Raw genomic sequence first — 13047 nt, forward strand, 5'->3', positions numbered from 1 at the left:
CATAGGAACTTTCATCAATCATAATTGGTTTTCAGGATTACTGTTGTTATTGAGTGAAAGTGGTGGAAGGACTGAATATTTGTGGATGTGGTGCCAATCGATCGATCCTGGATGATGTGAAGCTTGAGCGTTGTTGGAATTGCACCCATCCAAGCAGATAGGAAGTATTGTCTCACATTCCTGACTTGTCTTGTAGTCAGATGTTGAGTATTCTTAAGCCTCCGACCAGCTCTTATGGCCACTGCATTTATATGGAAAGTCCAGTTGAGCTTCTAGTCAATGGTAACCCCAAGGATATTGATCATGGGGAATTCAATGATGATAGCGCAGTTGTTAAATTGTCTCTTATTGGAGATTTATTTTATTCATTCATGGGATGTGAGTATCGCTGGCTGGCTGACCAGCCAGCATTTATTCCCATCTCTAGTTGCTCTTGAGGTCATGTTTGTGAGCTGCCTTGAACTGTTGTAATCCACCTCCGACAGTTGACTCTCCATGCCCTTAGGGAGGGAATTCCAGGATTTTGACTTAGTGGTAGTGAAGGAGTGGTGATATATTTCCAAGTCAGGATGGTGAGTGCCTTGGAGGGAGACTTGCAGGGGGTGGTGTTCCCTCACTTCTGGAATTCAGCTTTTTAGCCCATGTTTGAATCAAGGCTATAATTAGGTACAGCTAATACTCGTCAACAATCTACCTCCTCCACCTTAAAGATGCTCAAGTACGCTGTCTCACAGAGGTTTTACAGATTCCATCCTCCAAGAAGATCCCTTCTCCAAATGTTATTCTGAACCCCTCTCTCATTGTGACCCTTGTTCCCAGTAACATCCCAACAATGTAAATAACAATGCCAGCAGAACAAGGGAACTGTGAATTTTATTTAAAAAGGCAAACAAGGTATTAATTTCCAAAATTACACATTGTCCAATTATCATTTAAACCCTTTGTAGAGTGGGAGTTGTATAAAAGGCCACAGTCACAACATCTCTCACCAAATTAAGTAAATAACAGGCAGTTTTCTAAACGGGGCTAGGTCAAGGCATTCTATACAGCATGAATAATATTTCTAACTGCCCTAGCTAGAAATTTACAACTAATTGAAAGTGAAAAACTGGTGTTGTGAAACCAATAATTCCCCAGCTCTTGCTGTTCTAGATCTATAAATAGGTAACTGTATGATGGTAATGTATAATCATGTCATCACACACCTCTGGGAACTGGGGGGACTCAAACCTGGGACTCTTGGCTCAGAGGTAGGGACACAACAACTGCTCCCCAACAGCACCTCTGAGTAGACATGTTATGACACACTTCTAGAGCAGGTAAAACTTGAACCTATGCCTCTGGTCGTGACGTAGGGCCACTACCAATGCACCTCAAGAACCCCAATGATAACTGCATGCTGTTTAAATGCATTTACAGAATGCAGGAATAATACATTATTTTTGGAGGAATGGCCTGAATGTGGTACAAACTTGGGTGATTTATCTGCAATACTAACTTGTGCCAGCAACAATTTTAAGGATACACCCTAATGGTATCACACAAATTATTGATAAAGTTGAAAAGCAAGGCTCTAACAAGGATTCCCTTGTAGAGTTCCTTCTGCAGAATTATTCACTCTACACAAATGCAATATACCTGTAGCTGAAAATTTGACTGTCAACCCCACAGGAGAGGAGGTGCTTAAGATCATGAGTTTGGTGAAATCATTCACAGAAAAGTTAAAAACCAGAAAACACCAAGGTAATTGGTAAAAGGACCAGAGACGATATGGAAACTTGTGGTAATGCAACAATGATTGGTTCAGATCGGGAAAGCACTGCCCCCACATGTGTGCTGGAGACAAATTCTGTCACTACTTTCAGAAGCAAATAGCTAATTATCTGAAAAGGTTTCCAGAGCTGCAAGGGAGCACAAGTTTTAAAACAGGCAGATCGGACTAGCTGAGTTGCTCTTGCAGAAAACCTGCATTCGATTGCCTAAATGCTATCCTTTTGTATCTGTATTCTTTCATGGGATGTGCACATTGTTGTTCATCCCTAGTTGCACTTGAATGGGATGGCTTACTAAGCCATTAAAGTCCAATTTAAATTAGAATGTGGCTGAACAATTCATTTACCTTAACTTTTAGTTAAGTAAATTATAATTGAAAAAGCATAAAGGTTTGCAAACCAATGGGAAACAAATTTTCTTTTGCGAGCAGCATAAACCAACCAGCTGGAGAGAAATGAACTTGACTCATTTGCTCATCAAAAATAAAGTACAGCCTTCTATACAATTAGATAGTGCATTTATTGACATTTTATAGCTGATTTCTGATGAGCATTTTTTATTTCAAACAATGACTTACATTCGTATAATATCTAACCCAGAAGGTACAAAGGCACTTTTTAAAAAAAAAATCTGGCCATCAGTTTATACACAGCAGAATTTTACAAATGAATGAATAACTATGTCGTTATTGATAAATGTTAGCCATACAAAACTCCTTCCTTCCTTTGAATGGATTGAGCTTCAACTAGGTGTGTCAGTGAATGCACAGTATTTGCCACAGTGGTGCACTGGATTATCAGCCTAAATAATGTTTTAATGTGTAATATTCGGACGTCAGAAGTGCTTTCAAATGAACCAAGTTGAAACTGAGTACCTACTAAAACTTGAATAATGTAACAGAATTCAATTTTCTTCCCTTCACTCTACATTCTTCTTCAGTGGTGAAGTTGATAACCTGCATAGATTGCATACTCCCAAACAATATTTGAATGGATGAATTATCAATTCAATAATGTTTCCATCAGAGTTTGGACGACTAAGGATGGTGATGCTTATGGAGCAGCAAACAGCAGGAAAGTCCACAATCAGATCGCCCACAGTCATACTGTACGGTGGAGCAGGTTCAGGGAGCCACATGTCCTAACCCTATAACTAATATGTTCTTAACAAAACAAGTTGGTCAGAAGTTAACGCAAGAACAGAGTGGATGCCACCTGAAACAGTAGGCTACAACCCATTATTTAAAGAAAAGAGGAGACAAGGCAAATGTTTCAGTAAGTATTATTTGAGAAAGCCAAGAACAAAATGACAAAATACAGACAATTACAATAAAAAGGCCCAAACTTTTACTCCTTCAAATACAATACAAGATGTTTATTTTCTGAAACTGTGCTTTTTATAGTATATATTGATCATCCACTTCATTAAAGCCATGCAGTTATCAATATCTAAAAAATACTGCCTATATACTCAATACAGATAGTTCACAGCCAACAATTAAATTAGACATTAGACACTTAGTACCTTCAAAAACTAGAAGATTTTAATTCAGATTTACCAAGATGTTTTCCCCAATTAACATTAATATTTAATTAAAAGCTAATGTTAGGTAATAAATCAACGATCAATAAAGGTAAGTGGTTGACGAAAATCCACTTGTACGATTCAGAGGGAGATGTTCATCTTATTTCTGCTGTTGGAAACAGTTTTAAATGTGATGTTCCTATGAATTAAACAGAAAAATTAACTATAAAACACATACAGAAAACAAAAATTGGAATCTGTCAACTTATAAACATAGATCATGAGGTGCTCAAAGTTTCTGTTAAATTTTCAGAGGCTAGCCCATTGTAATTTTTTACATTATCATTTTTCAAAAACTCAATGCTTTTCATTCATAAATATCCACAATTAAGCCATTACCATGATGGACAAAGTGGTATTCTTACAGATTAATACAATACAATATCACCAATAGCATTAAAAGTGTCTTGTCATTGTCGTCTTTTACAATTCATTTTGAAATCCACAAATCATGCCTAATGTTTTAAATAATCTTCCCTCTACATTTTAGTATGACCTACTATATTTTATTTTTCTTAAAATCTATTGCTGTTCATTTAAAAGCAAGCATTCAATTTTATAACGTAATGATCATATGCTCTCCCTTCTTATTCCTGTCATTTTCAAACTATTTCTAATTACTTCAAAATAAACCCATATTGCTCAGTTCTTAGAACTATCTGGCAAACCAGATTATCGCAGTGTCAAAGACTCCTCACTGTAGATATGAGATATTGACAGTGTAAAATATATTATTAAAATGAACAATTTAAATGGTGTAAAAAGTGCTATTTATAGTAAACTTTTTTAGGCAATGTTAGTTCCCAAAATAAACATTTAAAGTTTGTTACCAAATGTTATCACATATGTAAATCAAACAAATTAAACTTGCTGTCACAAGTTTTGTAATAATTGTGTTAATGTAAAACTTCCAATTAAAGGATGATCTTAAAATGATGCAAACAAAATCTGCAGTTTGAAATTCAAATAACTAACTTTAGGAATGATCAAAATAAAAGCTCTTAATTTGCCTGTTTCACCAGGCAATTTTACTATACTTGTAAATTATAGAAAATAAATTCAAATTAGGTTGATAATGAGTTTAGCAAGGGTAATTGACCCATAATACCATCATAGCAATGGAATAAAATTTAAAATATAGTAATATATTTATACCACAAAACTGTCATTTAATTAGGGTTCTTTTAATCCAAAAAAACCTTCACCGGGTTTCCAAAATACTACAACAGTTTACATTAAAGCCTTTTACAGGTTCTTAAATATCCACCAGATCCTTGGTACAAAGGAGATAATTTTGTACAATGAATACTGTAATCATTATCCTACTCTATTAACAAACAAACATAACATTTCCAGAAATCAGAACTATTCAAACTAGGAGGAGTCAGTTAGCAGATCTAAGCCAGGGCAGCAAAATTCCTGGTCCGAGCAACCAGGTTCAAGGGAAATTAAGTCAGGATTCATACTTCTCGTTATCTGAAGTATGAATGTCAGGACATGATCAGGCTCTATTGTAATGTATCATTCCTTAAGTGGACAAACAACCTTGTCTAGCTGCAAAAATGACAACTTGCTCTAGGGCTGGGTACTGCAAGGACCTGAGTGCCCATAGAAACTTACCCCAGTGAATTCTTAGGAGAAGAGGAAGGAAATGAGAGAAAAAAAAAGGGAGAATGGAGAGACTCGAGGGAAAATGCATTATAACTTGTCCCATCTCCATTCATTTTCCACAATAATGAAACAGGGCACAGTTAATTAAAGAGACGGTTCACTTCAACACTACTTTTGTAAATCAATGCAGGAACATTATTTAACCAAAAACTTACTGTCTTAATGCATCAAGCAGATAAAATAAACAATTAAAATTAGACATGTTAAACTACTACTGTTCAGAGAACTGTTCCTGGTTCAATTTGAAATTAACATGAAACTTAAATACACTTAATCCTTTCACATTCCATTTCAATTTTATTTGCTTTTTTGCTCCTGTACTGTTTAAAGTAGTTTCACAATCAGTGCATTTATCCTAAGTATTATTATGTGTAATTAATTAGGACAGAAGGAAGAACTTCATTTTAGCCTCACCAATCCATTTGCTGTCTTAAATTGTGTTTTAGTAAACAAATTTCTACAGATAAACAAAAATACAAAAGCTAAATTAGCTGCAATCAATGCAGTTGCAACCGCAAGTCTAAATCTTAGGTCCAAAGTACAGAGACCTTCAGCGAGCAGAAAGGAGTAATCTGTGGTAAGTTTAAAATTATGGAGCACATATTGATATTGTATACCGCAAAGCATAGATAAAGCATGTGCTGTGTTGCCAGTTGCTGTATGTCCTGGTGGATTAGAATTTTCTTAAGTCAGGAAAACTGCCTTGAAAATTTAACACAAACAGTGACTTCCCAAAACTCATTCCATCTTGCTGCTATGGAAAGGAGGTAGTGCAGGAGATTGAGATGATGAATGTATTAGGATGGGAGTTGCATGTGACCCAGGATTACATGCAGAGTTGTGAGTAGTAGCAGCAATGCAGTGGGCAGGAATTATGTTGGAAGAGAAGCTGTTGGTGGTGCGAGTGTTTATAATTGTGGTTAAACAGTGAAAGTCTGCATCCAAATGGTCCATTATACACTTAATGGTAAGGTCTTGGGGAGTGTTGCTGAACAAAGAAACCTTGGAGTTTAGGTTCATAGTTCCTTGAAAGTGGAGTTGCAGATAGATAGGATAGTGAAGGAGGCATTTGGTATGCTTTCCTTTATTGGTTAGAGTATTGAGTACAGGAGTTGGGAGGTCATGTTGAGGCTGCACAGGACATAGATTAGGCCACTTTTGGAATATTGAGTGCATTCTGATCTTCCTCCTATCGAAAGAATGTTGTGAAACTTCAAAGGATTCAGAAAAGATTTATAAGCATGTTGCCAGGGTTGGAGGGTTTGAGCTATAAGGAGAAGTTGAATAGGTTGGGACTGTTTCCCCTGGAGCATCAGAGGCTGAGCAGTGACCTTTTGATTTTATAAAACTCTATGAAGGACAGGGATAGGGTAAATAGACAAAGTATTTTCTCTGAGGTGGGGCAGGGCGAGGGGAAAAATTTGAAAAGGGAGCCAAGGGGCAACTTTTTCCTCGCAAAGATTGCTGATGTATGGAATGAGCTGCCAGTGGAAATTGTGAGGCTGGTACAATTACAGCGTTTAAAAAGCAATTGGATGGGTATATGAATAGGAAAGGTTTAGAGTGGTACGAGCCAAGTGCTGGCAAACGGACTAGATTAATTTATGCTATCTGGTCAGCATAGACGAGTTGGACTGAAAAGTCTGTTTCCATGCTATACATTTCCATGACTCTTAATTATCAAAAGGCTGAAATGATCTAACAGGATCCAGAGAGACCTTGACAGGCAGGCAGGATGCTGAAAGGATGTTTTCCCTTGTAGGGAGTCTAGGACCAGGGGACAGAGTTTGAAAATTAGGGGTCTCCCATTCGAGATGGAACAGAATTATTTCCTTCAGAGGTCTTTAGTCAGTAAAGTTCTCTTCCATAGAGCGCAATGGAAACCAAGTCATTATATATACTCAAGGCCAAGTTACATATTTGATTGTCAACAGAGTCCAAGGTTATGTGGGACTGACAAGAAAGTGGAAGTAAAGCCATAGTCATATCAACCATCATCCTCAAGAGCAGAGAAGATGGAAAGGCTGACTAACCTATTCTTGCTCCATATCGCTTTTGCTCAAAAAAGTGAAATGTATATCAATTTTTACCCTACTGGAATCCAAAGAGATTTTGCTAAATGGTGCCTATGCAAAGAGGCAGGAAATCCGATCAGGCTCGAAACATAAACAGTTTGAGAAGCCCAATTTAAAAGACTACAGATAAAATATTTTTGATTGAAATTTTCAGTGTTATTGATATAATTAGTCTCTCCATTATCTAATCATACAGACAAGTTAGTTTGGTAATGTTGGTAGACCACTTAGTAATTGCTTTCCAGAAATTGTTAGTCCTATGTATATTTAGGATCCCTGTCCTTCAAATAATTTTGCATGGTAATCATGATATTTGACACCAGCAGTTTGTATTGGAGCAGATAATTATCCAAGGATTTAGAATCAGCTGTAAACTAAGATAGAGTCATCAGATCATCATGATACACTGCACAAGTTGCATTTGATATTCCACAAGTTTCAGACCTTTCTGTAACAAATACTTCAATGTAGGCACAGAACATTTAAGCTCCTAGAGCAAAATATTAACAGACAAGAAATTTACCTATAGTTTTGAGTTACACGATTATTCGTAGCAATCAGTTTGGCATCTTTTAATTTTCAGAATTGGAAAATATTTCATTTTAGCATTTGCACAAAAGGGTGTAAATAAAATTATGCTTTTGTAGACAAAATCTGTAGAAATTTCAATATTGCTCATACCTTAAAAAGAATACTGCCTGCACAGACATTTAATTAAAACTGGATCTGTGACTACTAGTTACACAGCACATTTCAAAAAGTGAATCAGAAACGGATAGTTTACTGTCACCTCCACATATAGCACAGGTCTGAATGGCTATAGCAATCTATATTCAATTCTTGATCTAGCTACCAGCTGAAGCAGGAAACAGACTGTTCCACCTAAGCAGGATAGACCCCCTGATGCACTGATGAAAGCAGCTACCAATATGGCTATCTGGGTAGGGTTGTGGCCTGGACCACCTCTCCTCCCAGCTGCAGAAGAAAATGTGAAGGGAAGTTAACAAAAACAGAGATCTTGTTGAAACATGTTTAAATACAATTTTTTTTTTAGAAAATCCAAGTGTTAATCCAGCTCTCACCAAAAAAATATACCTTTTCCTCTTTGTGTCTGTCCTTTCTCTCCTCTTCATCTTCTATTCCTCCATTTTCTTCCTCCTCCTTTTCATCGCTTCCCTGATATTTGTCATGTGTCCACTTTGGACTGCTGCTCGATTTTTTGAAAATAAATCGCCCACGTCCTCTTGGAAAAGTACCTCGCCCCCTTCCCCTTTTGGCCCAGTAATCCACCCCATCATCTCTGTCATCATGCTACCATGAAGAGAGAAAAGAACAGGAAATACTTCACCATTTTAATCAGGTTATTTCTTTTTTTGTTCTGGAATTCCCCCACCAGATTGTCATTTACTCATACAGGTAAGAACAGCTACATGCAAACCTGTCATTGAAAAGTATACTGACTACTGTAACAATCTGAACTACTACTACTACTTTAAATATGCATTAGGTCCAAGCTAACTTCATTAAATATACACGAGTAGCCATCAGAAATACTGGGCAAAATGCTACAGGGTAAGCAATCTTAGCTCATAAGAAGCTGAGCATAAAATCTGAACAAATATAAATATTTAAACACACTTGGAGCTGGCATAAACTAAATATTAAACATTCAAGAAGTATCAGCAAAGATGTCAATTATTAGAGTGGAAGCTACCTACTACTTCATTTCTTGATTAGAATATTTCATAATAACTGTAGCCAAAGCCCAGAAATGGTCTCATGAGAAAGACCTAGAGTTAACAATTGGCAACATTCTATCCACCCTTAAGACATGCCTTATTTGACAATCCATGCATAATAGCTGCAACAGTGAAGTTGGGAAACCATTTTTTACAATGTTTTCATTAAATGACTGAATATTTTCAAAATATAGCAATTATTCTAAACTAATATTTGTAAATCAAGTTCAGTATTGATAGCAATGTGCACAGTCCCCATGACTGAAGAAATATTAAAACAGGAGCAACAGATTTACAATATTCATTTAGCATAAAAGACAACAAAATCCCTACTTACTCCTAAGCAAACCAATGTCGCCAAATCTGTGGGCAAAATAAAAAGCAACAGATTCTTAGAACAGATTGCCAATACCCACCAGGAAGTATTTCTTGCTCTTTGGAGTATATTCAGGATCCCACTCTTCCTCCTTGGATCGCTTTTGAAAATTTGGGTTTGCAGTACTGGTGGAAACAGTACTCGAACCAGAGAAAGTTCCTCTGGCTCTCCCTCTGCCGCCTCTTATTCGAAACTGCTAAATGGTCAAAACACAGAATCTATTAGATGCTTTTTCAGCTGCATTTACTTTCTAACATTTTTCTGGAAGTAAATCAAAGGTGGGGGGGAGATCAAAGCTAGTCAAAGAGACTTGATGGCAATGAGAAAACAGATCAGTCACTGCTATAATTAACAATCCTGATTCAGTGAAACAAAACTTAATATTTTCTGCTTTTAAAACTTTATACTCTTTTCTCTTCTTTGACCTTCATTGTATTCTACTTATTTTCTATTACATTACCAGATCATTTCAATGAAAGCCTCAGAACTTTGCGCCGTGGTTATAACTTATCCTGCATTCGCAAGAATTATTTAAAAATGTTTTATTTGAAATTGAACTTGTATAATATAAATTTGCAAGAATGAATCCTGAACCTAGGTTTATAAGAATGTATACCAAGAAGATTGCAAGGTAGTCATTTTAAAATTTCAGAAACCATCATAAGAGAGAGGAAGTTAGCAAGAACTGACTGAAAGCACAGGTTGCACTGAACAATTTAAAAATGCAACATTTGGTTGAAATAAATAGCTGGAGTTGCACTGCCATGGAACAAAAACAAATTCAAATTCAGCCAGTTTAACTTATGCTACAGATACAAAATCCAATCGAATTTGAATTTCGCTGTTTGGGGTGACGTCAAACTAATGAAATGATCTGATGTTTTGGGGTATAAAACCGGACATTTTGAACAGTTAGGGGGAGAACAGCAAAGAGCTGCCAAGCAACAACTACCAGCACAGTAACTCTTTGAAAGGTACCTGTCCATTAGAAATTTGTGCAACAGAACACATCGACGTAGAGAAATCTACAGAGAAAATTCAACATCGGGAGATGACAATTGGATTTGAAAGTGATTTGTCATAAATTTAAGAGGGAATTTATTGGAACAGTATTGTAGAGTAGGAGGTAAAAGATAGGTTTAAGAGAAAGGAGTTGTAAATAACTTGTGTTAATTTTCGCTGTTGTACTTAAAGGCTAAAACTGTTCATTTTTACTTTAAATATTGACCTCTGGGATAGTTCTTTGCCTCTTAAAATTTAAGATTACAGCATGAGGTGAGCTTGTGTGTGTCAGGCTGAAATTAGCAAAGGGGTTTACCCAGTGTCATAACAATTATAAACAAGATGAATTTACAAATTAAATTTTGGAGGCTGGGTGCACTTTTATTTCTTTGCATTTCCAGTGGTAGGTGTCACAGCAGAAACATGTAGTAGATGATCCTTGTTTTGAAGAACATTGTCTTTGAAGGCTTAATGATTTATTAATATTTGTTTACCAGTATTTAGCTTGGCAACCTCTTCTTACTGATTTTGTGCTTTAAACAGCGTTCATTATCTTATAAGTTATATAAAGTCTCAATATCATTGCAGTTTATACAAGGCTACAACTGTAAGTGTCTATAAAGATATTTCAATTTGACTCACTTACAGATAGGTAGTATGTTTTCATTTCTGCTACATATTATTACGCCAAAAAATCATTTCTTCTACATACGTTCGTATGAATCATTTGGAGCAAACAAAGTAATGACAAATCTTAAATGCGTATGGTGCTGAAATACTGTGGCTTTGCTCACGTTCCTGGTCATCTTCCCAGTAGTGAAAAATATTTTTTTCTCAAAAACAAAATGAACAGAAATAATACTGTAGTGTATGACTGTGACAAAGCTCAGCATCTCCCAAAAAAAAGTTAAAAACAATGTGAATATTAATAAGCTGAAATGATAGTTGTTTTTCAGTCTTACAACATAGATAAGGATGATATTCAGCAGGCAAGACTTTGTATATCGTTAAGATGGTCCTTAGTGTCATAGAACGATGAATACCACTCATATTCATAATTAATTCTACGTCAAATTTCCAACTCATCAGTAAGAAAACAACTATGGAAACTTGAATGTGCAATCATTATTCCACTCAAATAGACCAAAGTGGGATGGATTAAATTCTCCAACATGGTTGATGATTGCTGAGAAGCAGGCTGTATACACTTTTCACCTTGCACTCATTAGGACACATTAGAGGATTACAAATTTCAAAGGAAACTATAATTTATACAGCATGAGAAATACAGGAGCTAACTGGCTTGCAATTACGCTGTGATCGGTGGAAACATTCCCTGTAGAATGCACCAGGCAACAGTGTTTCCCCAGGTTTTTGTTTAAATGCAACTTGCTATTCTTACAATTGTCCTGATGAGTGTAAGACAAAAAAACTTCAACTGCATGTCTCTTTTTCTCAACAACCAACTGTTACTGATGACATAATACTCTAAGGTCAAGAGTACAGACCATAGCAGTACTGTGATATGTTGACTAGGTAGATTGTAAACAATTAGATATGATAAAAGATGGTTAAATTAAATTTAACATTCCAATACAGCAGTTAAAATATTTGATCTATTAACTGAGGCACAAAGTCACAAAGGATTAGAGTTCATACTTGCAGCGTTAATAATAAACAAGGCATTTTGCAAGGCAATAATAAACAAAGCAAGAACATTTGAAGAGGACTCATCTACTGAGGTAGTATGGGCTGAGGTTAAAAACAGGAAAGGAGAGGTCATCCTGTTCCAAAAAGTTCCAGAGATATAGAGGAAAGGATTGCAAAGATGATTCTGGATAGGACTGAAAGTAACAGAATAATTATTATGGGGGCCTTTAACTTTCTTAATATTGACTGGAAATGCTTAGATGGGTCAGTTTTTGTCCAATGTGTGCAGGAGGGTTTCTTGACACAGTATGTAGACAGGCCAACAAGAGGCTAAGCTGCATTGAATTTGGTACTGGGTAATGAACCAGGCCAGGTGTTAGATTTGGAGGTAAGTGAGCACTTTGGTAATAATGACCACAATTCGGTTAGGTTTAATTTAGCGATGAAAAGGGACAGAGCAAAAGTTATGGTTGTGAGAAAGGCAATTATGGTGTGATTAGAAAAGATTTAGAATGCACAGGAAGGGAAAGGAAATTGCAGGGCACAACTGAAATGTGGAGCTTGTTCAAGGAACAGCTACTGTGAGTCCTTGATAAGCATGTAACAGTCAGGCAGGGAGGAAGTGGTCGAGGGAGGGAACCATGGTTTACTAAAGAAATTGAATCTAGTCAACAGGAAGAAAGAGGCTTGTGTAAAGATGAGACATGAAAGTTCAGTTAAGGTGTTTGAGTGTTACAAGTTAGCTAGGAAAGACCTCAAGAGAGAGCTAAGAGGAGCCAGCAGGGGACCTGAGAAGTCCTTGGCAGGCAGAATCAAGGAAAACCCAAAAGCTTTCAATAGGTATATCAGGAATAAAAGAATGACTAGAGTAAGATTAAGGCTAGTCAAGGACAGTTGTGGGAAGTTGTGTGTGGAGTCCAAAGAGATAGGAAAGGTGCTAAATGAATATTTTTTGTCAGTATTCACACAGGAAAGAGACAATGTTGTCGAGGAGAATACTGAGATACAGGCTATTAGACTAGATGGAACTGACGATCACAAGGAGGAGGTGTTAGCAATTCTGGAAAGTGTGACAATAGGTAAGTCCCCTGGACCAGTTGGGATTTATCCTGGGATTCTCTGGGAAGCTAGGGAGGAGATTTCAGTACCTTTGGTTTTGATCTTTATTATGTCATTG

The 13047-nt window shown here is 36.5% G+C and overlaps 1 protein-coding gene across 6 annotated transcripts in view; it reads right to left on the reverse strand.

The window, feature by feature from the left end:
* Positions 1 to 3038: 3038 nt before the first annotated feature.
* Positions 3039 to 13047, reverse strand: part of LOC140459760 (bcl-2-associated transcription factor 1-like) — a 71280-nt gene continuing 61271 nt past the window's right edge. For 3 of the 6 annotated variants that reach the window (XM_072554307.1, XM_072554267.1, XM_072554276.1), the window contains 3 exons: positions 9259 to 9414; positions 8186 to 8414; positions 3039 to 3496 (listed from right to left, as the gene is read on the reverse strand). In XM_072554307.1, coding sequence (XP_072410408.1) covers positions 3453 to 3496; positions 8186 to 8414; positions 9259 to 9414 — 429 coding nt within the window. In that variant the 3' untranslated portion in view covers positions 3039 to 3452. The remainder of the gene's footprint in view (positions 3497 to 8185; positions 8415 to 9258; positions 9415 to 13047) is intronic. The other 3 variants (XM_072554286.1, XM_072554293.1, XM_072554300.1) reach the window with 3 other exon arrangements.

Source organism: Chiloscyllium punctatum, chromosome 3 (assembly GCF_047496795.1).
Source record: "Chiloscyllium punctatum isolate Juve2018m chromosome 3, sChiPun1.3, whole genome shotgun sequence".
Taxonomy (NCBI): domain Eukaryota; kingdom Metazoa; phylum Chordata; class Chondrichthyes; order Orectolobiformes; family Hemiscylliidae; genus Chiloscyllium; species Chiloscyllium punctatum.